The sequence below is a fragment of the Zeus faber genome (assembly GCF_960531495.2).
Source record: "Zeus faber genome assembly, chromosome: 10".
Lineage (NCBI taxonomy): Eukaryota > Metazoa > Chordata > Actinopteri > Zeiformes > Zeidae > Zeus > Zeus faber.
In genome coordinates this window covers 24,898,293-24,923,053 of record NC_137199.1, presented here as the reverse complement: position 1 = coordinate 24,923,053, position 24,761 = coordinate 24,898,293, and the positions used below count along the sequence as shown (strand labels likewise).

The 24,761-nt window shown below is 45.3% G+C and overlaps 2 protein-coding genes across 3 annotated transcripts in view; one reads left to right on the top strand and one right to left on the bottom strand.

Moving 5' to 3' along the window:
• Positions 1-6,108: 6,108 nt before the first annotated feature.
• On the top strand, positions 6,109-17,576 carry fhl1a (four and a half LIM domains 1a). 2 transcript variants are annotated; one of them, XM_080007896.1, is made up of 6 exons: positions 6,109-6,356; positions 15,403-15,584; positions 15,785-15,962; positions 16,235-16,404; positions 16,674-16,860; positions 16,964-17,576. In XM_080007896.1, exons 2-6 carry the CDS (start codon positions 15,429-15,431, stop codon positions 17,116-17,118), a joined length of 846 nt encoding a protein of 281 aa, XP_079864022.1. In that variant the 5' UTR covers positions 6,109-6,356; positions 15,403-15,428; the 3' UTR covers positions 17,119-17,576. The 2 variants fall into 2 exon arrangements, with proteins under 2 accessions (XP_079864022.1, XP_079864021.1); XM_080007895.1 differs by lacking the exon at positions 6,109-6,356 and adding an exon at positions 13,049-13,155.
• Positions 17,577-20,350: 2,774 nt separating this feature from the next.
• The window catches only part of map7d3 (MAP7 domain containing 3), a 36,616-nt gene continuing 32,205 nt past the window's right edge, over positions 20,351-24,761 (bottom strand). The window contains exons 13-19 of the mRNA XM_080008003.1: positions 24,416-24,545; positions 23,485-23,770; positions 23,155-23,253; positions 22,971-23,043; positions 21,990-22,179; positions 20,867-21,159; positions 20,351-20,667 (exon numbers count right to left, since the gene is read on the bottom strand). Of these exons, the coding sequence (XP_079864129.1) occupies positions 20,660-20,667; positions 20,867-21,159; positions 21,990-22,179; positions 22,971-23,043; positions 23,155-23,253; positions 23,485-23,770; positions 24,416-24,545 (1,079 nt within the window). The 3' untranslated portion in view covers positions 20,351-20,659. The remainder of the gene's footprint in view (positions 20,668-20,866; positions 21,160-21,989; positions 22,180-22,970; positions 23,044-23,154; positions 23,254-23,484; positions 23,771-24,415; positions 24,546-24,761) is intronic.

Genomic DNA, 24,761 nt, shown 5'->3' with positions numbered 1-24,761 from the left:
GATTACCCATGAGCTGAATCATACGTTCGATATCGTCCCTACATTTCATCGACCTTTCATAGCTGACCAAAGTCAGCGTACGCACGATCGAGCTCGAGCTCGAAAGCCCTGTCGCCCGTTCGCTGAATGGAATGGTTTGGATTTGATATCGGAGAATGCTTCGTACGATCTCATGCACACGTTGGTTTGTGAGAATAATTCGGGCAACTGAGTAAAACACAGGCACTTGTAATGCAGTGATTTGATTTCTCTACATGGGGGGTTTTTTTTTTTTGGTTGTGATGGTGCTGGTATGAGTGCGTCTTGAAAGCCGCGGACCGAGCGCAGGCTCTTCCGTTGCCCGTGATTTAAGTGCCATAGAGAAGCTCGCGCCCGTCTGGACTTTAGTATGAGCTGAGCGATCAAGAGCGGTCCAACGGACGGAGCCGCAGTCTGCTGAACACAGAACGTGGGACTTGGGGCGGGGAGTCGACGTGTTGCACATGACAAAAGGGAATTTACCCGGAATGATTGTTACACTTGAACTGAGGCGTCTTTTTTATATATATATATATATATATATATATATATATAAATGTTTGTAAAATTAAAACACTCCCCAAAAATTAAAAATAAAAGAGAGAGAGAGGCGCCGTGTTAGTGCTGACGGTCTGCTTGTGTTCCCTTTAGTGCAGAGTGGTCGGCTCTGTCCGGCTCCGAGCCGGAGTGTTGATTTGGTTTTAACCGGAAGGGATGACAGTCGCCGTGGCAACCCACTGTTGATGTAGACAGCGGCCGGCCATCTGCCAGACAAACAAGGGAAGAAAGAAAGTGACCCCTCCGTTCAGCCCAATGGGAGCAACGAGGAAAACAGGCCTCGTTAGTCGGGTTTCATAAATAAGTGAGGGAGAGAAATGAAGTGAGTGTGTGTGAGTGTGTGTGAGTGTGTGTGAGTGTGTGTGAGTGTGTGTGAGTGTGTGTGAGTGTGTGTGAGTGTGTGTGAGTGTGTGTGAGTGTGTGTGAGTGTGTGTGTGTGTGTGTGTGTGTGTGTGTGAGTGTGAGAGGAAAGCAAAGAACTAGGCGTGGCTTTGCCTTTCACAGCGTTATCTTCTGCTGTGCAGGAATTTCCGAATGCCTGTCCATGACTTTATTTTCTTTTTTTTTTTAAACTAAACTGACCACATTGTTATAGGAATTAATATTTTTGCCACTGTTTTATACTTTTTGTTTTATTCAATTCTATTGTGTTGAAGGGAATGGCTGAAGTAAAAAAGAAAAAAGGCAAGAAAAAAGTTGCTCATTTTGAGGTTTTTGTTTTTTTGATTGTGTTGCTATTTTTGTTGGTATTTGTGTCTTATCTAACAGCCGCTTTAAATAATCTACCCAGTGCTTTGGGAGGTGGGAGAAAAATCGAAATATTCATGTGTATCAAATCAAATTGTTGAATGAATTAATCGGAACGAGATAACGATCACTCTGTCATTCAGGTCATTGCTATGTGCGTTAGAACAACCCAGCTGTTTAAAGGACGTTGCCATTACCTGTTCAGGGCATGAATCACTCATCCATGCACCATACTCTATAAAAAAAAAAAAAAAAAATCTAATGAGAATTGTATGCCGCTGTTATCTTTTTCTTTTAAACAGATTCAATAATGTGAAATCTGCAAAGGCCGATAGGCCGACGTATTTGCCTGTACTGCTCTGCCAGTATGTGTTTCTCACACTGTATTTTGAATGGTTACTGGTTTTTGGCTTCAATCATTGAAATTGTGTCCGAAGTAGCCGACCAAAGGGGCTTATTGTGCAAGACAGACACCGTCTTTATTCTGCGTGTATGTGTGGCGGGGGGAGTCTGTGTCTTTACTCCAACTTATATATGTGCTCACACTTCTGAGCGTATGTGGGTCAGAGAGGATCCACTCTGATTCTGTTATTCTGCAAAGTGTGTGTGTGTGTGTGTGCGTGCGTGCGTGCGTGCGTGCGTGCGTGCGTGCGTGCGTGCGTGCGTGCGTGCAAGCGAGCGTGGGATGGGGAAGATGAGACAATGTCTCTCCTCCTCCTCCCCGTTGCAGGTACTGACTGTTTACATCGTGTAAATATCCTCACCTGTCCATGTGCGTGCAACATCCAATAAACAGAAGCCTCTGCTTTTGGTTAAACCCTGGCTTCGTCAATGCTTTGCCTCAGAGGGACGTGCAGCCCGAGTCCAGACTCTCACCCATTCCTCAGCTTCCTAGGAACAAAAACACTTCGATCGGTCCAAGTCCTCTTTCTATTTTTGGCCATTTCCCCTAAATTCCTCACCCCGCATGTCATTTCTTTGGAGAAAACCACTTGAATTGAACATAAAAATCACACGAATCCTGTGTCTTGTTATTGATGTGGTGATGCACGAAGCATCGCTGAGGCTTGAATCCTCTCGTAAGGACTTACTTAAATACCCACGTGGTGGTGATTTCGCAAACCGAGTGAGAGGATGAAGCACATTTTCTGCGAGATAGGTAACTTACTCCAAATATGGACACGGCTCACGCAACTATGCTCGAGAACCCGAGTGTATCCCGTGTGACCCATTGTTTTTTCCTTTTTCTCCTTTGGAGACTTTTGGGAGAGATAAAGACAGGAAACACACCAAGTCGGCTACGCGGTGTTTCCTGTCGTTTTTTGTTTTGTTTGTCTTTTTAATGCTAAGTACTAGAGCACATCAGGGTTTTTTTTTTGTCTTTTCTATATTATGGATAATCATTACATGAGGGAGACCAGATCTAGAGTGGTTCCCAACCTGCGGTGCCAGGCCCCACAGGGCATTGAACGGTTAGATATTGGTTCAAAGATCCACACGTGTGCCAGTTCAAATATAATTTTTTTAAATCAAAATCCACGACTATTTGTAATACTGCACTGTATGCGCCAAAAACCTCTACCGTAAAAGTGGATCCAGATTCAGACAAAAAAAGACTGCCGACCACTAATAAATACCTGGGGGGAAAAAAAGAGGGTCCCAGACTTAATCAGGTTTGGTTTAGGGGGCCTGAGGGGAGAAAAAAGGTTGGAAACCCCCCGATCACCCCAGCCACCGGCCTCACCTACGTAGTTGCTTGGGTTGAAGTCTTAAAGGTGATATGGAATAATAATGTTTTTTAAAGCCCCTGGACGATGGATTTAATGTCAGTTTTACCGACTGGCTCGGGGCTGGAACCTCTCCCGGTGTCCTGCTGCCAGACGATGTAACACCAGCCCTCGTAAAACTATAAATGAGGGTTTTAATCAAGTTCAGCTTTGCTCGGCTACTGCCTTATTTTAAGGAGCGGGGGAAAGTCGTCGCACACAGGGAAATCCAACCTGTGTCGCTACAAAAAAAAAAAAAACACTGCACCTCCAGTGCATTTCATTGACGACGCGGTGGCTGTTCTGGCGGTTTTGAGCGGCCTCCTGGCACTCGTTTGATCCCGGATTTGCTGTTACATCGCAGTTGTAAACTGAAAGCCTCAGTGTGACTGTGAAATATTTACTTTGGGTTCAGAATGAGTCATCTCCATCCAGACGGTGTGTTCATGACCAAAGAAGGAGGCCAGCGAGCCCTGACACACGACTCTGCCCCTGGTGGAAAGTAACTGAGTACCAGTACTGTGCTACTGTACTTAAGCACATTGTTCAAGTATCTGGACTTAGCCTAGTATAGTATAGTGTAGTATATTACAGCACATTATAGTATTGTATAATATAGTATATTATAGTACATTATAGTGTAGAATGGTATATTATAGTGTAGTATAGTGTAATAAAATATGGTATATTATAGTATAGTATATTATAGTAAAGTATATATTTGTGTAGTATAGTATATTATAATATAGTAATATAGTTTCTACCCATCACCCTCTCGTGTCTCTGATCCCTTCGCCAACATGCCCATTTAGATCTGCTCCAACGACCACTCTCTCTCCCTTGGGGATGTTCTCCACCACTACATCCAACTCACTAAAGAATTCTTCTTTCTCTTCCACCTCACACCCAACTTGGGGAGCATATGCGCTGACCGCATTCATTATCACCCCGTCCATTTCCAGCTTCATGCTCATCACTCTGTCCGTCACTCTCGTCACCTCCAAAACACTCTTGACATATTGTTCCTTCAAGACTATCTCCGCCCCGTTTCTCCCGCCGTCCACTCCATGGTAGAACAGTTTGTACCCGGCTCCGATACTCCTGGCCTTACTCCCCTTCCACCTGGTCTCTTGTACACATAGTACGTCTACCTTCCTTCTCTCCATCATGTCATCCAGCTCTCTCTCTTTACCCTTCATAGTGCCAACGTTCAAAGTTCCTTCTCTCAACTCTACTCTCCTACCCTCCTTCCTCTCCTGCTGTCTGCGGACACGCCTTCCCCCTCTTCTTCTTCTTCGGCCGACAGTAGCACAATTTCCGCTGGCGCCCTGTTGGCTAACGGCAGCAGTGGCGGTCGTTGTTAACCCCGGGCCTCGACCGATCCGGAATGGAAATCAGATGTGTTGTCCGCATGTTTGATTTGCTATGGTTTTTACACCGGATGCCCTTCCTGACGCAACGCTCTCTGTTCATCCGGGCTCCGGACTGGCACTGATGATACACTGGCTTGTGCACCCCCAGTGGCTATATTATAATATAGTATAGTAAAGTATATTATAATATAGAAAAGTATATTTTGGTGTAGTATGGTATATTTTAGTATAGTTTAGTCTACTATATTATAATATAGTATTCTATATTATACTATAGTATATTAAAGTATAGTATAGCATATTTTAGTGTAGTATAGTATATTATAGTATGTTATAGTGTAGTGTTGCATACTATATTATAATTTAGTATAGTATATTATAGTATACTATAATATAATATAGTATAGTATATTATAGCATAGTATAGTATAATATAGCATATTATAGTGTAGTATAGTATATTATAGTATAGTAATGTAGTATAGTATATTAGAGTTTTAATGTAGCATAATATATCATAGTATAGTAAAGTATATTATAGTATAGTGTATTATAGTGTAGTATATTTTAGTCTAGTATATTATAGTATAGTATATTATTCTATTGCAGAGTATATTATGGTAAATTATAGTACAGTATAGTATATTATAGTTTATTTTCGTGTAGCATAGTATATTATAATATGGTATTGTATATTTTAGTGTAGTGTATTATAGTAAAGTATATTATATTATAGTACATTTTATTGTAGTATATTATAGTGTAGTAAAGCATACTATATTATAGTATAGTATATTTTAGTGTTATATAGTATACTATAGTGTAGTATAGTATATCATAGTGTAGTATATTATAATATAGTATAGTATATTAGAGTATAGTATAGTATATTTTAATGTAGTATAATATATTATAGTATAGTGTATTATAGTATATTATAGTATAGTGTACTATATTTTCGTGTAGTATAGTATATTTTCCGATATGATCGTGTATTATAATATATTATAGTATGGTATGGTATAGTGTATTAAAGTTTATTTTCATGTAGTATAGTACATTATAAAATAGTATTGTATATTTTAGTGTAGTATATTATAGTATAGTGTAGTATATTAAAAATAAGGACTGGATCTATCAACTTGCTGATTTAGGATAATGTCATATATCCTTGTTAATTAGTATCACACCACCTTGACTGTTTTCTGTTATGAAATGGTTATATAACAAATTACATCAGTATATGCACGAGCTCTCATCTGCAGAAGGGCACAGTAGCACTTTATGACGTTTTATATGTGTATTATGACCTGTGTCAGGTACTTTGACTTGTTATACTTTAAGTACATTGAAGAGCATGTACTTATACACAAATGTCAAGGTGGTAGTTTCGTTTTCCACTCGAATGATATTTTACTTTTATATCTTCCGCCGCTGGATCGACTTCGTGACGTCACCTGACACCGCGCTGTCTGGCAGCGTGACGACGTCACCACCGTCGAGCGAGAGAATAGTAAAGTTGTCGGGGGGCGGTGGGGTGATGGGTAACGTCGCAAAAAATGGGATCAATAACAACTTCGAGTTGGAACTGTACCAAAGTAAAGTAAAGTGATATATATAAAGAACGCAGTGGCCTGCAACGAAACGCGTTGATTATTTGCCATTTGTTTACAGCGGGCGCCATGGGACCATGGAGAACAGCGCTTGTGTTTACGTTCCTGCCTGATGTCATTGTTTAATGGGCGTGCAGGGCTTTTGGGTCCCGTCCCTCGGGGTTTTTTTGTTTTTTTTTTCCTCCGCTCCAGTCTTTTAAGGAGCCCCGTCCTCCTCCCGGCCCCAAATAGTAGCACCTCCAGAGCGCCGGGCGCCCTCCTCCCAGAGTCCCCGCTGTAAGGTGAGTTCCTGACGGGGGAACCTGTTCGCAAACACGGGGCTTGAACACGGGGTTATGGATGCTGTGTTGAGTTTCAACGCCGCTGCAGCGTGTGCTTTGTGTATTGTTTATTATTGAGGTTTATTATCGTGTATTCATTATTGGTAAGGTGTATTATTGTGTACTATTTATGATATATATATCGTTATTTAGTATTTACTTAATTATGACATCACCTCACCGAATTGACTTTGCAGTTTTGTACGTGTGTGTCCTCATGGTGTTTCTACTGTTCTTCTATCCATCCATACATCCATCTATCTATCCAACTATCAATCCATCCATCCATCCATCCATCCATCTATCTTTCCGTCAAAGAAGTACTCAGACATACTTAAGTAAAACAACATTATTATGATTATTAATGTTGTTGTTTTTGTTGTTATTATTATTATATATATATTTTGTTACCATCAACTCGCCATCACTGTTCCGGCGTCATATTATTTTCTGTATGTTCATTTTGTGTTCTCTATAACATTGTGACATTTGAATATAATTTAGGCGGAGGCTTCAAATAGTCCCACTGGGTTTTGGGACTGTCCCTGCGCCGTCTATTATTTGTTATCTTTGTCATTTTTGTCAAATTTTTTTTTTTTTTTTAATTTTCTAAAATAAAACTAAACTCAAAGTAAACTAACATCTGCTTTGGCACAAACATACTCATAAATGGGAGAGTACCACGTTGATATTCAAGTCAAAGTTTATTAGTACTTGCTCTTAAATGTACTTAATATGGTAAAAAGTAAAAATACTTGTCATATCCAACGCCCTGATATAACAGTGACTATACTTATATATAATACTTCAAAAAGGACCCACTATACCCTTTTTCTGCAGGTCAGTGCTCATGCAGATCCTGATTACAATGAACAAACAAAACAATAATGTATCATTGAACAGCAGTTGGATGGATCCAGTACCTGATTTTGAAATGTAATAGAGTAAAAGTCTCTCAAACTGAATAGACCTAAGTACATGTACTTAAGTACAGTGATAAAGTACTGTACTTGTATTTTGTCATAATTCAACATCTATCCATCCATCCATCCATCCATAAAAATACTGTAATTGTTAAATTGATTTAAAGCACTGGATGTCCGTTAATATAATAATAGTTAATATTGCATTTCCACCTCCATAAATACACTCAACGTGCAGTAGTCTTTCCTCCGTCTCTTTTTCTTTGTTTACCTTGTTTTTATTTGACCTCCTCCTCTCTCTCCTGGTTTGGGCCGCTGCCAAGCCAAAGCCATGAAGTCATTGAGAGTCCTTGAGACTGGGGCTGTTCCTCTGACACACCGGAGCTTTTTTTAGGCTCCGCTATGACATCACCGTTTAGGCAAAAACCATAAAAAGTTTGTCCCTGGCAAAGTAGTACTTTCCCCCTCCTGAACCTCTGCAGAAGTCCCACTTAGTTCTGATTGGATGTAAAAGTCTATAAACGGAATTTTACTTTTTTTTTTTTCCTAGTTCCTCATGTTGGAGCGTTTATTTTACAAGTTTTTATGGTGCAACGCCGCCTTTGGAGTTTCCCACTGAGCGTTTCACTGCACATTGTACAAGTATAACTGAGCATGTGACAAATAACACTTTGAATCCTAAAATGTTACTGTTATCGCGCATATTTGCTTGGATATGTACTTTTTGAGTATTTTCCAAGTTTAATTAGTTATTAAGTATCCAAATGACCACACCCATCAGTGCAGCCTTTGCCCAAAGTCTGACGAAATGAACCGAGTCAACTTGACCACAAGGGCTAACCACAGTTAACTTTAATTTAAATACATCTGTTTTGCAGTTGTACTGATAATATGCATATTTATTTAGTTTTGCCTCAAAACGTTATTGTAATTGAAAACAGTTTTTTTTTTGCATGCCGTCATTACTGGAGGATTATACTGTCTGCTTTTTGAGCCTCTGTTTTTACTCACATTTGAGTAAATAAATTGATCAATGCTTTGTTGTTAGGTTCAATATTTGGTCAGAAATTATACTACTGGAGTAAGAACTTTCAATATTCTTTCCACCTTTGCTTTTATAGGATTTTAATTAATTTTTAATTAGCTCCAGTCATGGAGCACTGCTCTCGCAGAGCTGGTGAGAACAGGGGCGGTCTTAGTGATTTGGAGGCCCAAGGCAGGACCGTTGTGGGGCCCCTCTCCACATAAAGTGTTTCATTCTAGATTGCATCGGTCCTGTAAGTACTCCTACGCACAAATACAAATTGATTTATTTTAATAGAAAACATCGGAACATTATTTTTCTTTCACCTCATAAATATATAATTCCAAATAGAATGAAGGAGCTTTTGTTCAAGTTTGTAAACATATTCTATCCTGTCAACTCCATCATATTTTGTGTTTTTATGTGTTTTATTCCCCTTCTTGTTTGTTGTTCATTTTCATTTATGTTATTGCACATCTTTCATGGACAATTTCCGTTTTATACCCGATTTGGCATATATTCCACATGATATAGACAGGGAATGGCTTAAATACCAATACCCTGACATAAAATAAATCGTGGAGTCGTCGGCACGGAGCATTTTAAATCCGTCATCTCAGAGAAGCCGCAACACAGCGCGTTCTCTGTGGCGTGATGGGTTCAGATGCTGCCATCGCAGGTTCGAGTCCAGTTTTTCATGCCGTCCAAGTCACCGCCATTGTTTCATAAGTCAGATCACTGGAGGAGACGGCGTCAGTCTCAAGTCAAGTCTCCGCGGCTCAAAGCGATGAGCCGCTGTAGGAATACTTGGGGTGGGGGGCCGGGTACGGGGGAAGAGCTTTCGAAAGGCAGCATCCAAACGGCGTGTTCAAAAAGCGCCCAGAGATCGGGGCGAGGCCTGCTGGCACGATGGCTCAGACCAGGGCGGAGCGAGAGGGCAGCCCGTGAAGATTCCCCTCACGCAAATGGGCGAATCTCTAAAAGGAGACAAACTTTTCATCATGAAAGTCCCAACACTACGGTACAAATGTGTGTTTCCTCTCCTCCGTCCACTCTGTACGTTCTCTTAGGGCCTTTTTTTTTTTTTTTTTTTCCCTCTTCCTTTTCTTTTTAAAACTCTAATTATTGGGATAATTATGGGATGTGAGTAATGCAAAGTGCTGATTGCTGGAACGACAAAGGAAAACAGTGTAAAAAAATGTAATAAACATCCACACAAATTCACCAGGCCCCCTAGTAGTGTGGGTGGGGGAGAGAGAGAGAGAGAGAGAGAGAGAGAGAGAGAGAGAGAGAGAGAGAGAGAGAGAGAGAGGAGAGAGAGAGAGAGAGAGAGAGAGAGAGAGAGAGAGAGAGAGAGAGAGAGAGAGAGAGAGAGATGATAGGAGGGTGTGGATGACAAAACTACGTACGTGAAACTGATGGAGCAGTTGCTCTCTTCGCTGGGAGCTGCGCTTTGCTCTGCGCCGGCTGAAGGAAAGCAACAATTTCGGCACCATTCGTGTCGTTTCTTTGTCCACTTCAGTGAGAAACGCACGTATTCAACTTCTACTAATGTGCTTGTTCGAGGGAAGGAATCCTGAAAGACAAAATAGGTGCTGCGGAAAATTGGAAGGAGGTGAAAGGGGTGTGGATGGAGGGCTTTTCCCCTGTTTGAAAGGATATTATAGTGTAGGCTCACGGTAGGTGATATGACGTGATTTGCAAGGAAGGTAACTGTAAGAGTGCCGTGACGTGACGTGGGCTGTTGCTGGGTGACGGCGGGAAGATAGAGCCCGGAAAACACATTTCTTTTGGTGCTTCGCTAATCTTAAGAAAATGATCAGTTCCATAGCAGATGGCGATATTCCCCACACCCAGGAGTTTGTATGCAGGTGGTCCGACGGTATTCCAGTGTCTCCATGCACATTGTCAGTTTATCACTCACTGTTAAGCTTTCCCTTCCCGTAACAACACCGTTAACAATTTAGTGAGGCTATTTTCAAAGAACCCAAGCTCATGTGTCCATGAAAAAACATCAACATCATCTTCCCTTTAAAGCACGGCCAGTACAGCTGCCTATTAACGACACATGGTACTCTGTGTGTGTGTGTGTGTGCGTGTGTGTGTGTGTGTGTGTGTCTGTGTGTGTGTGTGTGTTTGCGCGTGTACGGCTCTTTGTGGTTGTCTCGAATATTTGGTGAGTCACTTCTTCCCTATCCCCCACCACCCCCCGTCCGACAGAGATTAGGTGCCCCGTGTCTCGCTGATCTGGAATGGAGGGCGGCTAAATGAGAACAGGGCTCCGGGCTGCGGGGACCATTAATGCTGAGAAACGAGGCTGATGGAGTCACGGAGCTTTTGTCTCTCCGCCGCTGCGTCTGCTGCGTTCTTCAACCTTCAATGGAGGGAGATGTTAAGCCAGCTTCACACCTACGCAACTCCGTAATTTGCGGCCAACAGTCGGATCCTCCCCCGTGTGGCCGTTGCATGAATTAAGTCTGGGTTTCGCATCCCCAAATATGTCAGGGAAAAAAGGGGAGGGCTGTTCTTTTGGACGTTTACCATATTCCATGAATGAGTTTAAAACTGCCTTTATATAATGTTTGAAAAGTGCGAATTTCTTTTTTGACAATTAATTTCCATAAAAATAGATTTATTCATCGTGAACATGGTGAAATCCAGGTTTCAGGTTAATAACGTTATTATATTTGATATAAGTGACTTCATTTTAAGCCCGGCTCCAATAGACTGTCGGCCCGAAATTGTCAATTCGAACGCATCGCGGCGACCGGGATCGGAACGTGGCAGTTTTGAATGGAGCTCTGGTTCGTTCTCGTCTTTTGTCGCTCTAGGCGTGAAGCGGGCTTCGTGTTCGGTGGGGAGCTGCGCTTGTAAACGGCCTCGTGTGCCCCCTTCCAGGAAGTACACACCTACTCCCCTGTGAAGCAGAAATCAAATCTACCGTTTGCAGAGGTCAGAGAAAGCAACACTGGAGCAACGGAGCGTTCCGGGTTGATAAGTTTGAAAGACATTAGGGAGTGTTTGGCAAATAGAATGTTTTAAACTACGTTAGATATAGTAGCTAGATAAGAGACGGGGCCTTTTGTGCGATTGCTTTTAACGTGTCAAACAGCCACTCAGCCAAAGTTTATTGAATCCTTAAATAAGCAAATTTATTATTATTATTTTTTTAACTTGGGGAAAAAATGTTTTGGCACGTCGTTCCATATTCCTGCGTGTTTTGAAATGTTTCTGTACCGTCAACTGTCAACTGTCAACCGGCAAAGACAGAATATCTCAACGCGACAACTGCTGGGATCAGGGAGCGGGAGACGGGGAACTACAAAAGAGGGAGGGAGGGAGGGAGGGAGACGCGAAAACTCAAAATGAGGGGAACGTTTCATCCAAAGGCTGAAAGGAAGATTGTAGGCACCTAGTTAGCACCTGCAGTCTGCAGCGGCGGCGTGGTCGTCGTCGTCGTCTGGATCATTGATCTGCCTCCTGTGGGCGGCGTGTCAGGGGGTAATGAATATAAATGTGGAAACACATTGAAAGGTCAAACATCATTTTTCTGCCTTGTGGACCAAATCGAATCTGCAATTACTGTACAACCAGATGGCCCAACACACACACACACACACACACACACACACACACACACACACACACACACACACACACACACACACACACACACACACACACACACACACACACACACACACACACACACACACACACACACACACACACACACACTTCCAGCTCTACTAGATTGATTTGTTTTATTGTTTGAGCGACTACAGTTCTCAGACTTGGCCAAAAGCAATTTTGTGTTTAGTCACAGTAACACTGACAACCACTGGATGTGGAAATGCAAAATATCCCACATTAACCGACACCAGTGCCATATATATAGATATCCACCCTCTCGAAGGACCTGCCCCTGGTAAGCATATTAATATGATTTTTAGAAAACATTATTATATTGAACTATTTTTACATTCCCATATATTACCGCCATTACAGTAGCTTTTGGTGTGGGATTGGGGATGATTTAAAAGATTAAGCTCGAATTTCATTCGCAGAGACGAGTTAAAGCCTCACTTTCATGAGAATTACAGTATCGGAACGAGACAAATTCAATGTAGATGTTCTTCCGGCAAATGTTGATCACAAACAACTCAGATAATGACTTTTCCCCAGGCACCTCGGCCCTTTCTCCACGACCACCATCGCCAGTGGACAGACGCTTGTTGTTCCAGGGGCCCCTGGCCCATGGCCCCTGCCCCGGGACCTTGATCCATCCCTGATCCCCGTATTACATCAATGCAGACACATGAGCATAACACGTGTTCACAACCCCCCTCAGAATGAAGACAGAGGAAGTGAGACGCACCTTCGTCTCTCCTCAAGTCTGTCACTAATCCTGTCTGGATCCCGTCCTCGTTGCCTCCACATGCACCAAACGCCCGGAGACAAACATTTGGCAACGCGGGAGTATCCGTTAGCCAACCCCCCCCGCAGCCACGCCGCACCGAAAAACTCAGGACTTGGTTTTTAATTTAACCTTCTGATGTTACAGCAACGGAATTCCGGGGCCCTGGCTCCATCCGCCCGCTCTCCCGCTCTGTGCCGCCCGTCCATCCTATTCTCCGCCACGTTCCCTAAAATGGGCAAGAGGGGGGTGAAGGTCAGATCGGAGGTTGGGTGGGGGCTGTGGCGGTGTCAGGGCGGGGGTCAGGTATATACAGGCCGGCGGTGTGATGGGCTGCTTGTTCCTCGCTGCGGATGCTACCGTCAACAACAACCATGACTTTCTACCGGCACAAAGGTACATTTTTCATATACACAAGGTATATTTTGTCACCTGCGCTGACAAAATTTGGCTTAACATATTTTGCGTGCAATTTTTTTGTTGTTATATTAGTATAGTACATATCCAGGCTTGATTTTTCCCGCGAATGCAGGGGTGATTCAAATGTGTGGATCCAAGTGCGCTGGGGCACAAGGGAACGATGCATTTATTTGCAAAGGGTGATGGATGACGGGTGACGGAAGGGATTCAGCGATCAGGTCCTCGATCACCTTCATCGATGAATACCAACTGTCTTCCAGCTTTATGTGAATTTTGAGACTAGTTAATTCATTAGTTAATTCATGAAAAAAAAAAAAAAAAAGAATAGATGATACTGGAACCTAAAGGGCTTTTCATTTCATAATTTTTTATTTAAATCCAGTGAGAATATACTTTACAATGAACGCATGAGCCATGAGACCGGCAACGAGAAGGGCAGCATTGTGATCATAGCACGAGCGCCTCTTCCCCCCCCCCGTTCGTCCTTTGTCACGGGCGGCTCATGGGGCACCAAGTGTCTTGGCTTTCGCAGAAACTGAATTTTTTATGGAGCGAAAAATGGTTCAATGTGACAAAATGAACCGCTGGTGCGGCTTGACCTCGTTCACGGCGAATGGAACGGATGATGAGAAGATCATTTGTCGGAGCTTTTGAAGTGCAAAACGGATGGTATCGCTTTTTTTGCGTGGCGGCCGTTTGTTTTGGAACGGGAGCGTCGGGGGGGGGGGGGGGGGGGGGGGGGGAGGCCTGCTCCCGTCTTTGATCCACTCGACACCGCGCTCGTCCTTTACTGTATCTCTCCGTCCGGCACCGCTCTGACTCACCGCTTCGACGCGCTCTCGCTGTGACCTTTGAGGCTGGAGTGGTCTCTTCCCCAAAGGGACTGCAATGGTATACTCCAGACCCCCCCCCCCCGCCCCTGCACTGAGTGACGGTGCATACCATGGCTGCTTCGGGGGGGGGTGTGGCCTCCGCTTATTTCTCTGGAGGATCATTATGATTCAGGAGGCAACGGGGTCATCTAAGGTGCGAGGGGACGGGTTTGTATTTTGGGGAGCGTGTTCAGCTCGCCGTCCTTGACCGCTTTTCCACGACGTTATCTTGTGGGGCGGATAGGGGTGGGGGGGTGGCTCAGGGTTCAAAACCTCATTCCAACCTTTATCCCCTATAGCGCAGCTGAAGATAGTCCTACTGGCCCCGGTGCCCCACATGTCCCTCTGGCCCTCCGTCCCTCCATCCCTCAATCCCTCCATCCATCCATCTGTCCACACAGACAACAGGCCCAGAGACGGGAGCGCATACCACAGCCCTGAGTGCTCATCACTCTCACATGGCTGTTTACTACATCCCACTTAAATAGCCAACACCCCCCCGGTATAAATGTTTTCATTGTTCCTATGGCAACAATAACAAGATGCCATTCCGATCGGCGTTTCCCCTCCCATTGTATTCGGACGGATTAAGGTGCTTTGACCTTACAACGGTAAGCGCGGCGTCATCTTCCTTATAGGCGATTTGCCGGGAGCTCTCCCGGGCCGCTGAGCGGCTCTCACTGACATCCGAAGACGGGGGGACGGGGGGGGCTTTGAATTTGGTCCAGTGAAAACATTTGACCGCGGTGTTTAATGACGTATAATCCACAAAGCTGAATGCCTGCTCCCGGTGGAGGCTGCACGGCCCCAGCGGGATCCAGGAATGTTGATGAGCGAACACTGAACAGTGTTACAAAAGTAGTGTAAGGGTGTGTGTGTGTGTGTGTGTGTGTGTGTGTGTGTGGGGCGAGGGGAGTGGGCGAGGGGTGGGTCAAGCTTTCTAAAAATACGACATCAACTTTCCAGCAGCAGCCTGATAATGTAGACAACACTGTGGGCCACCGGACAGACATTGTGGTCCATTTCTCTCCCTCCCGCATTCCACACACTTCCCTCAGCAGCTCGGTATGTTGCCGCTGAGCTGCTGTCGTGCTCAAATAGGGAAAACAAACAGGGCGGGAAGTGTATTCAGAGCCCGATGGCCTTTAGATCCTTCCCCCCCGCCGTTTTTTTGAGACGCGCAGTCGGTCAAAGACATTTTCGCTCGATTTCATTTCTCCTCACTCGACGTTGGCGTCACTTTACCCAGCTCAATGCCGCCCCCAAGTGGTTGTGCGCTGCATGGCGGCCGATTCCCCCCTCTCCCGCTGAGCGCCTTTATTTTTAGTTGTGTGTGTGTGTGTGTTCGTAGGTCCCAGGAGCTATCTCACCACCACCATGACTGAGCGCTTCGACTGCTTCTACTGCCGCGACAACCTGCACGGCAAGAAGTACGTCAAGAAAGATGACAAGCACGTGTGCACCAAGTGCTTCGATAAGATCTGCGCCAACACCTGCGCCGAGTGCAGACGCCCCATCGGCGCCGACGCCAAGGTGAGCGTCGCGCACGTTGCAAAAGGGCGCTGCTGCTAATGAGGTTTTGACACATTAAATTACGATGCAAGTTCCGCAGCTCCTTCACAGCTCTCATCCCCAGGTGTCCGGCGAGATGGCGGGTAAACATCATCGCTGTGGGTGTAAGTTGCCGCTATGTGAAGACTTAATGAGGGCACCTTTTCCCTCCCACTGCTCAGGAGCTGCACCATAAGAACCGCTACTGGCACGAGGACTGCTTCCGCTGCGCCAAGTGCTACAAACCCCTGGCCAACGAGCCCTTCAGTGCCCGGGACGACGGCAAGATCATGTGCGGCAAGTGTGGCTCCCGTGAGGACGGCAACCGTTGCCAGGGCTGCTACAAGGTGGTCATGCCGGGTGGGTTTTTCCTGTGAAGAGTTTAGAGTATAGCTGATCTGTGGAAGTCCAATGAAAGGATGAAAAAAAACAAAACCAAACGGATGAGGTGCAGGGTTTACGACCATGTTCTGACGGCATAATTGCCTTATTTAAGCAGTGAGAATGGAAAACGGTGAACCTATCCTTTAACTTTACTCTACAACGTCTTCAACTCTTCTTGTTGGTTCTGTGCCATCCAATCAATCAGGCGGGCAGCATAAATCATGATGTCGGGTTTGTTTCTGTTCCAGGATCCCAGAACGTGGAGTACAAAAACAAGGTGTGGCACGAGGAGTGTTTCACCTGCTTCGAGTGCAAGCAGCCGATCCGCGCGCAGAGCTTCCTGACCAAGGGCGAGGACATCTACTGCGCTCCCTGCCATGACAAGAAGTTTGCCAAGAAGTGTTACCACTGCAAGCAGGTACGTCTCGGTTTGCGTTTCCTTTTCAGCAGAAATGTGCGACGTGTTGGGATTCCCTGAGGCGCCGATGGTTTCTCGCACATCACAGGTTCGACAAATCCACTTTTTCCTCCAGGTCTCCAGCGGCTTCCACACGGATCACACTTCTGGGGTTTTTTTTGTTTGTTTTTTTTTCAGATTACGAGTTTTCCAGCCAGTACAGTGGGCATTGGCCAACATGTCATTGTCAAATGACTGCTCTGAAATGGTATTCCTCTCGCCCCTTCAAGCCCATCACCTCTGGAGGGATCAGCTACAAGGACCAGCCCTGGCACTCAGAGTGCTTTGTGTGCCATACCTGCCGCAAGGGGCTGGCCGGAGCTAGCTTCACGGCCCACGAGAACTACGTCTACTGCGTGGACTGCTACAAATCTGATGTGGCCAAGAAGTGTCACGGCTGCAAGAACCCCATCACAGGTCAATACTGGGAAGACTAATACGAGATGAAATGTTCAATAGGATTAACCACGTATTTGAGGCTCAATTAGTATTTGTCCCTTGTCATTTCCGGTCACTGCAGGGTTTGGCCACGGCACCAACGTGGTGAACTACGAGGGCTACTCCTGGCACGAGTACTGCTTCAACTGCAAGAGGTGCAGCCTCTCCCTGGCCAAAAAGCGCTTCGTCATCAGCGGAGACCACATCCACTGCCCCGATTGTGCCAAGAAGCTGTGAGCGGCGCAACAAAAAGATGCCGGGGATCTTCAGTTGAAGGAAACTTGTAATTGAACGTCTCCAGAATCACTAAGGGCTCGAACATAAAGAGTATTCCTCCATAAGTACGAAAACCCAAAGTCAGTTGTTGAATTTGCCTTTTATCACTATATACCATTTTGTGATAGGACAGACAAGTATCTCGCAAGAATTAGCCACATGTACGAAAATGCTGCAGTGTGTTTGATACTAACTTACGTTTTGTTAGGTTGTGGGCTTGTGAATTGCAATATTAATCGACGCGTCTTCCGTGCCGCCTCATAAAGAAAAGCCCTTTTCAGTGCCTTACTGGAAATGTTGAAAGAGAACGTGCTTTCTACATGCATACTGCTGCTCAAACATACACGCTTTGAGAAATATTCTGTAACATTTGGTCGTTTCAATATACCACTGAGAACTGAATAAACATTCACTGTTGACATGAACACTGTTGTAATATTTCCCTGCTGGATTAAACAAGGACAGATGGCAGAAAAAAACCATTTCATTTTTGCAAAACTTTATTGTTTTTTTTACAGTTTGTATCATTTCAGTACACTTTAGATGTATGTACAAATATAATTTGTGGACAAGGTCTTTTGTTAGGTTGGAAAATGCTCTGTAGAGAAAGAAACAGACAGGTTCGAATTCACACGATCACTCTGATCGGGTAGACTGATTGTCATGGCCGAGGTAAGGACGTGACAGGTTTTATTAGTAATTATGACAAAATAAAAATACTTAAATCTCCATCTAAGGCACCGTTCTAACCTATTGTAATAGACCACCTCATCCCCTGAGATGGCAGACACGTACAAGGTTTTAAACACGGAAGCAGAGCGTAGAATATACATCCCTTCAAGCAGCAAGCAGTAATGGTCCCAACACAGTTCTAATTTATGGTTGTGCCTTATATACGGCAAAGGCCTCTAACTAACCGACAACCCAGGGCCCCTCTGCGAGAGTTAGGGAGTAGAGGATGCTGGGTTATGAGTGAGGGGTTGAAACAATCTAGGTGGGAAGAGACCGCAGACGAGCTTAACTCCACTTCCGCTGAGAACACAACGCTCCTCTGACCCGCACCGTAAAGCTACGCCTCAGCAACCGTCAGTAACTCATGAAAGCTTTAAAAACGCGGCAGGGTTAATGTGACAGTGCAACACATCCTCATTTATTTTTATTTTAAGATGAATAATGTATAAAAAAAAAAAAAGAAAAAAGAAAAACCCAAAGCAGGTTACGCCAAGACATGTTTAACGGTAAAGGGAGTCTGTTACATTCGTTACGCTTATTAATCAGCGACCGCCGGTCCAGACACGACGTATCTGCGGACGAAGCGCTTTTAGAGACGGCGTGCACGTCAGACTAGAAACGGCAAAAAAACCAAACAAACAAAAAAAAAAAACAAGGTCCCCAAACCTCACGTTTGGACAATTCAAGCATAGGGAATTTCAAGCTTACAACAGTTTTTTGTAAATTCCAGAGAAAGATGGGAAAGAAAGGATCATGCAGGACAAGAACCGACCAAACTCGAGCCCATATCGACACACATGCTTCAACCATCCGACACTAATCCACGTGCCCCTGCCACGTCAACAGTAAAACACACATTAGAAGCAGTCAGTTCTACCCCCCCTCCCCTACCCCCATCTGACCGCTCTCGTGGGGATCAAGGCAACGGCGAGGGCCGGCGATTTTTAAGACCGAATGCCCGGTACGAACAGCAGCGCGAACACGCAGCGACGACAACACACACACCGCAACGCCTTCGGGAGAGAATAAAAGTGGACCCCCGCTCCAGAACGAGGGCCCTACCGTAACGCTCGGGCTTCAGGGCCCGAAGCAGGGCAAGCGCATCCAAGCCGTCCCAGTCCATAGCACAGTAACAGAGACTTCAACGTATTGACACCCTGACAACACCACCCCGTCCTTAACATGGCTTTGTTGGCCTAATACTGATTATATACACGATAACACATAAATATTTTCTTATATAAACAGAGAGCCAAATTATATATATTATAAAAAAAAAAAAAAAAAAAAAAAAAAAAAAAAAAAAAAAGGTGGCAGTGTTTTTTTTAATGTTTTTTTTTTTTTTTTTTTTTCTCTTTCTCTGTGGAGAAGCGAGGGGGGGGGGGGGGAGGTTGGAACGACGACATGTTGTAAAGCTCTGAGACAGTCACCGGATTCAGAACATCTGAAGTTTTAGCCCTGAGCAACTTAGGGCATCGTGAGAGAGAACCCAAGACCTTTCAAGTTCAGTTCATAGACTAGTACTGTACATATGCACACGCGCGCACACACACACACACACAGGCACACACACAGGCAGAGAGAGAGAGAGAGAGAGAGAGAGAGAGAGAGAGAGAGAGAGAGGGGACACACTTCGTCTTTAAAGCAGCTACAAATGAAACTCCTGGACATTACTTTGAGTGGAAGAGGTGCAAACAGTCATCACTTGGGGTTAGGCCTCGGGGCATTTACTGGATGCGATATAGGATCCTGACGTAAAGTACAAAGGTATTAATGAAGTGTATATACACCCGAATCCAGGATGAAAACGAAAGCGACAAACCATAAAAAAAACACGAGCACAGAACTCAAACCTTCAGCAAACGGCCGAAACCTTCAATGATGACCAACGTACCACTCAGCGTTGTGTTGAATCATGAAGCGGGTGCGTGACGTACGAGACACAAAAAAAATGGAGTAATGACTTGTAATGAATGAATTTTAAAAAGTGCCCTTCCTGCCACCGACTCTCATATGTCCGCAGACAATGAGTGAATTGAATCGGCTTCATTCCAAGCACAACTCAAAGTCTTGACCCTTAAAAGAAAAAAAAAAAAAAAAGAAAAAAAGGGCTATAAGGCCATATTGCGGGATGCTGCGAGAAGCAGCAGGTAAAATGAATCAACGTCACAATTAAGGTGGAATCAACGCAGCGAACCTGTCCTGCTAAAACAGCCCGCTCACCTCACCTCCACGTCAGTCAGGATGTGTGGATCCTCTCATCAGCTCACAGCGTACACACCCGAGTGCACGCATTCAGGAATATTCTTTGTGACAGGAACGACAACAGTAATTACAATAATTAAGCCAAATCAATAAATTACAACATAACACCCCCTGACCGAAACATAACTCATAAAAAAAAAAAAAGACAACAAATACGAACCAAACAAATTAGAAAAAAAAAAAAAAAAAGTATCTAAGTCAGAAGAAATTCTCATGACCAAACAACCTTAAAGCGAGAGCAGGTTGAGGGGAACAAGACGTATCTGCCAGAAGCGGAAATGTTAAAAATTTTTGTCTCATTTTTATTTTTTCTTAGCACTGGAGTTGGTCTTTGTCCACCCACCATGTGGCCGCCGCTCCACTGGCTGAACGGGAGATGAGGGAAAAGGAGGAGAAGGGGAGGGAGCAGGGGAGCAGAGGAGTGGAGGAGTGTCGGAGGAGCTCTGCTGGACAGGAACTCCGGGAGTGCAACAGTAAGAGTAGGCTGAGAGCGAGGGCTGCAGCATCACATCTCTGGAGAAACGAGAGCGTTCTCAATGTCACACACCACAAAACACACAACAAATCTAGAACAATATTAAACCATAAATATCACATATACTGTATATCTAAGTTACTGCATTTTGACAAATGTTGCCATTGCCAAATTTTTCAGCTAGACCGTCGCTGAAGTTCAGTTTGTTTGGTCCTTCCAATAAACAACGGGCCTCACCTGACAGGGCTTCAATGGGCTGACTTGAGGAATGCATGCTATTGACGGGGGTCCCCTTGTCCTCGAAGGCCACCCGGGGCCCCTCGGGGCCCTGGTCACAGTCGATCAGGGCCTGGTTGTGGTCCTCGGCCTCGATGAGGGGGCGGCCCTTGGCGTGCACGTTGAGGTCGATGAGCTCCTCCAGGCTCCAGGGCCCGGGCTTCCCGTTGAGGCCCGGGACCAGCGCCGCCTTGGTGCCGTCCTCCTCGTTCAGGAACTCCGAGCCCTCCACCAGTTGGCCCTTGGGCACGGGGCTGCACGGGAGAGATGGAGGGGGTGAACGACGGGCGTGTCGGGTGGGAACGCAAAGACCTGATTTGAGACGGCTGACTGCGCTCCTGATGAAGAACTTTACATTTAGCTTAACATTTACATAAAAGTCACTTGCATTTAAAGCATGAAAGTGAAAGTGTAGAGTAGGGGTGGGCCAACTGATCGGATGAAACGAGTATTTTGTTCGGAATATTGTGTGTTGTCCGATGAACGTCGATCATTTTGAGTTTGTATCCGGGTCGGAGGAATCTCCTTTTCTTATTATTTGGTCTCGTTGGGTAAATCTGCTGTCGGTCAATGACAAACCCGTTGCGTGATAGGAGCGCTACGTCCCATCCATCGTCCCTCCCCTAAGCATGGTGGAAGATGGCGGGCCGTGTGCAAGGCGTGGTCAGCCTCCCTCCAGACTGCCAATGAGTTGTTATCTGCCGGTTTCCAAAAAACCTCATCTCATCTCCTCACCGGCTGCCACTCATCTAGCCAGCATTTTCCTCGCCAATGTTGGGTCTGGCTAACAAAATGGATGCCTCTACGGCTCACCACTCACATAAATATTATGGGCTGCAGCATCATGTTTATCATCATGAGTAGCTCCCTTTACTGCCTTTTTCTTTAGGAAGCTTCCGTTTTTTCAGATTCCGACCACGGCTGTCGGGGAACATTTTATGGATACAAATCTGATTAAAACTGTCATGTGATCGGCCCACCCTAGTGTAAAGACACCGTCAAATGAGCAAAACCTCTTTTCTCCTGATTTATATATTTGAAGCTGTTGCGACGGTTCAGTTCTATGGTCTCGTTTCCGTGTTACCTGACCGCCTGAGTCTCATCCGTGCTCAGTCCGTTGTTGTTCTCCTTGTCGTCGGTCTCGGGCTTTCCGTTGACGCTGCCGAGCGGCTCCTTCTGCTCGCTAATCAGCCCGTCGGGGGCCACGCCACACTCGTCTTTGCTGGCGATGTCCGTCTCCATGGCGACATTCTTGGCGTGCCCCTCGTGGTCTGCTGAAAGGGCAAAGCGTCGAGGAGAGTTGAGAACCGCGCGCGTGCAGAAGCATACAGAGGACGATCTCAGGAAGGAAATCCACGTCAACAGAAAACCCTGCATTGATAAACCTAAACCTGATATTTTACCTTAACACCCCCCCCATCTTTTTTTTTTTTGGGCATCGGGAGTCGACCCGAGCGATTTGCGTCATAATCGGTTAAATCGACCCAGTATAGGGAGAACAGCTCCAGCCGACTGCAGTGGGGTGATCGCAACCACGTTCTTCAGCGACAGTGTTCAATAGATAAGGTTCAGATTAATCAAAAACAACACAACCTTCCTCCCACTTTTCACTGCTTGCACCGATTCCTCAACTTCAAGGATCCACTCTGAGTGTAGAGGCTTGTAAACAATGATCATGTTTCTAAATTGGACGACAAGAGCAGCTTTGGAAAAACACACAAAAAAGGGAGAGTATGAATACAACCTTTCACAAACATTAACTTATTTATATTTGAAAAGGTGGCCGGGATGGAGATGTTCTGATAAAAGCCATGAAACTTTTGATCACTCTCAGAATGAAGTTAATCCGGGCTCAGTGAAACAAACGAGGGACAGAATTGTTTCTTTCCCTCTGTGGGGGTGGGGAGGAAGCTGAAAAACAAGCCACTTTTCGTCAAATCGCACGGCTCGTGGTAGCGGGCTGCTGGGCACTTTCTCACGGACTCAAGTTATTTCGCCTAGAGAGTTTCCCGGATTTCATCAAGTGTTGTGTTATCTTAAACAGCCATCAGGGGTGAGAGCGTACCCAAAGTTTCAGTTTCTGTTTCACAGTTTGGGTCTTGGTCTGCGTCTTCGTCATCACCCTTGTCGTTGTCTCTCTACGCGAGAGACAGGAGACAGAAACATGTCAATACATACTTGAAAGAGTCATCCCCCTCCCCCGCCCCATGGACCACTTGTTGCCATAGAAACATAGGGGATGAACTTACTTTGGCGTCACCCTGGTCACCTTGGTCAACCTGGACACCATGGTGAGCCCGGGCAATCAGGTCACATTTTCTGGTTCTCTTCATGATTTCTAAAATTCTCTGAAAAATGAGGAAAGTCACTGGACAGCTCACGTTAGGCTATATAAAAAGATAATTTTCTTCAATATATGTTTTATATGTATAACATACATAATATACTCTATATGATTTGTTTGACTGTAAATTATTATCTTTTTTTTTTTTTACTCTTGAGTTAGAGTCTCAAAAGTCTCATTACTTAGTTGTTTCCTGACAGCCCCAATAAGCCTAGTACACATTTTGGCTTTTCACCTTCTTCCTCTCCATGCGCTCCTGCTGGTTCTGCTGCATGATGCGCTCCCTCTCCAGACGGACCCGCTCCGCCTCCTCGGCCGCCTTGGCCTCCGCCTCCTCGCGCTCCCTCTGCAGCTCCGCCTGCTTCTCTGCCTCCTCGGCGGCCAGCCGCACGCACTCCTCCTCTGCCTTGATGGCCTCTTCCTCCTCCCTCTTCTGCTTCTCCTCGGCCAGCCTCTTATCCTCCTCCAGGCGCTTCTGCCGAGCTTCCTCCGCCAGGCGCTCCTCCTCTTCCTTCCTCAGCCTAGGAGCGGGAACAGGAGGTCAGATGGGACGCACGCGACAGGGGCGTTGAGGAGACAACACAGGCTCCTTTTATCCACAATGCTCACAGCACAATGCATCATTTTCAGCCAATCCGGTGGCTCGGAAGGTGTCCCGCTATTACCTCCACCGATATGGTTAGTGAATCCCTCCTGACGCTGTACTTCTAATGAAGATAACACTTCTCAATCCCAAGGGGAAATTTGGGTGTTGAAAAGCATACGTTGCCACTCAAAAAAAAAAAAATACATAAATAAAATGAAACAAAAGATATGTACAAATCTTTAAACAGAATTAAGGAGAAGCACTACACTCACTAGTGAGCCCAATATTGACAGGAGGCAATGACACTAAAGAACAAATCATTTCTAGCAACAGTGCGGACGCAGAATAGCAGTGAAAGATTATGGCATTACGATATGACAAACAGCAGAACTAATAATAATAAGACAACAGTACTAAATGAATTGTGCCGCTCTTGAGGAAAGTTGGTAGTGCTACTAACCGCATCAAAGCTCAATCATAAACAACAAAAAAACAAAAAAAATAAAAAAACCTTCATACCGGGGCCTGAACGTGGCCTCCTTTCCTGTTTCAATAGTATCACAGTTAGGGCCGTCCTTACCTCTCCTCTTCCTCCTTCTGTATTCTCAGCTGCTCATCTTTCTCTTTTTGCTCTCTGGCTAGTCTGCGGTTCTCGGCCAGCATCTTGGCTGCCTCAGTGGCAGAGCTGGTGCCCACCATGCCCTTGGAGTCTGAGCGGACGAGAGGAAGCAAAAGACAATAAGCTAAGTGAAGCCCTCGTCGCTGCAAGTTTGCTGACTAACGTTGCAGCAGAGTCTGGAGCCTGGCGAGGGGGGGAGAAGAGAGGGAGAGAGAGGCAGAGCGAATGGGCGGAAGAGACGACAGAGAGAGCAGCGGAGAGGGCACCAGCCGGACACAGCAGGCTCATGAAAGCTTCACATGATCCT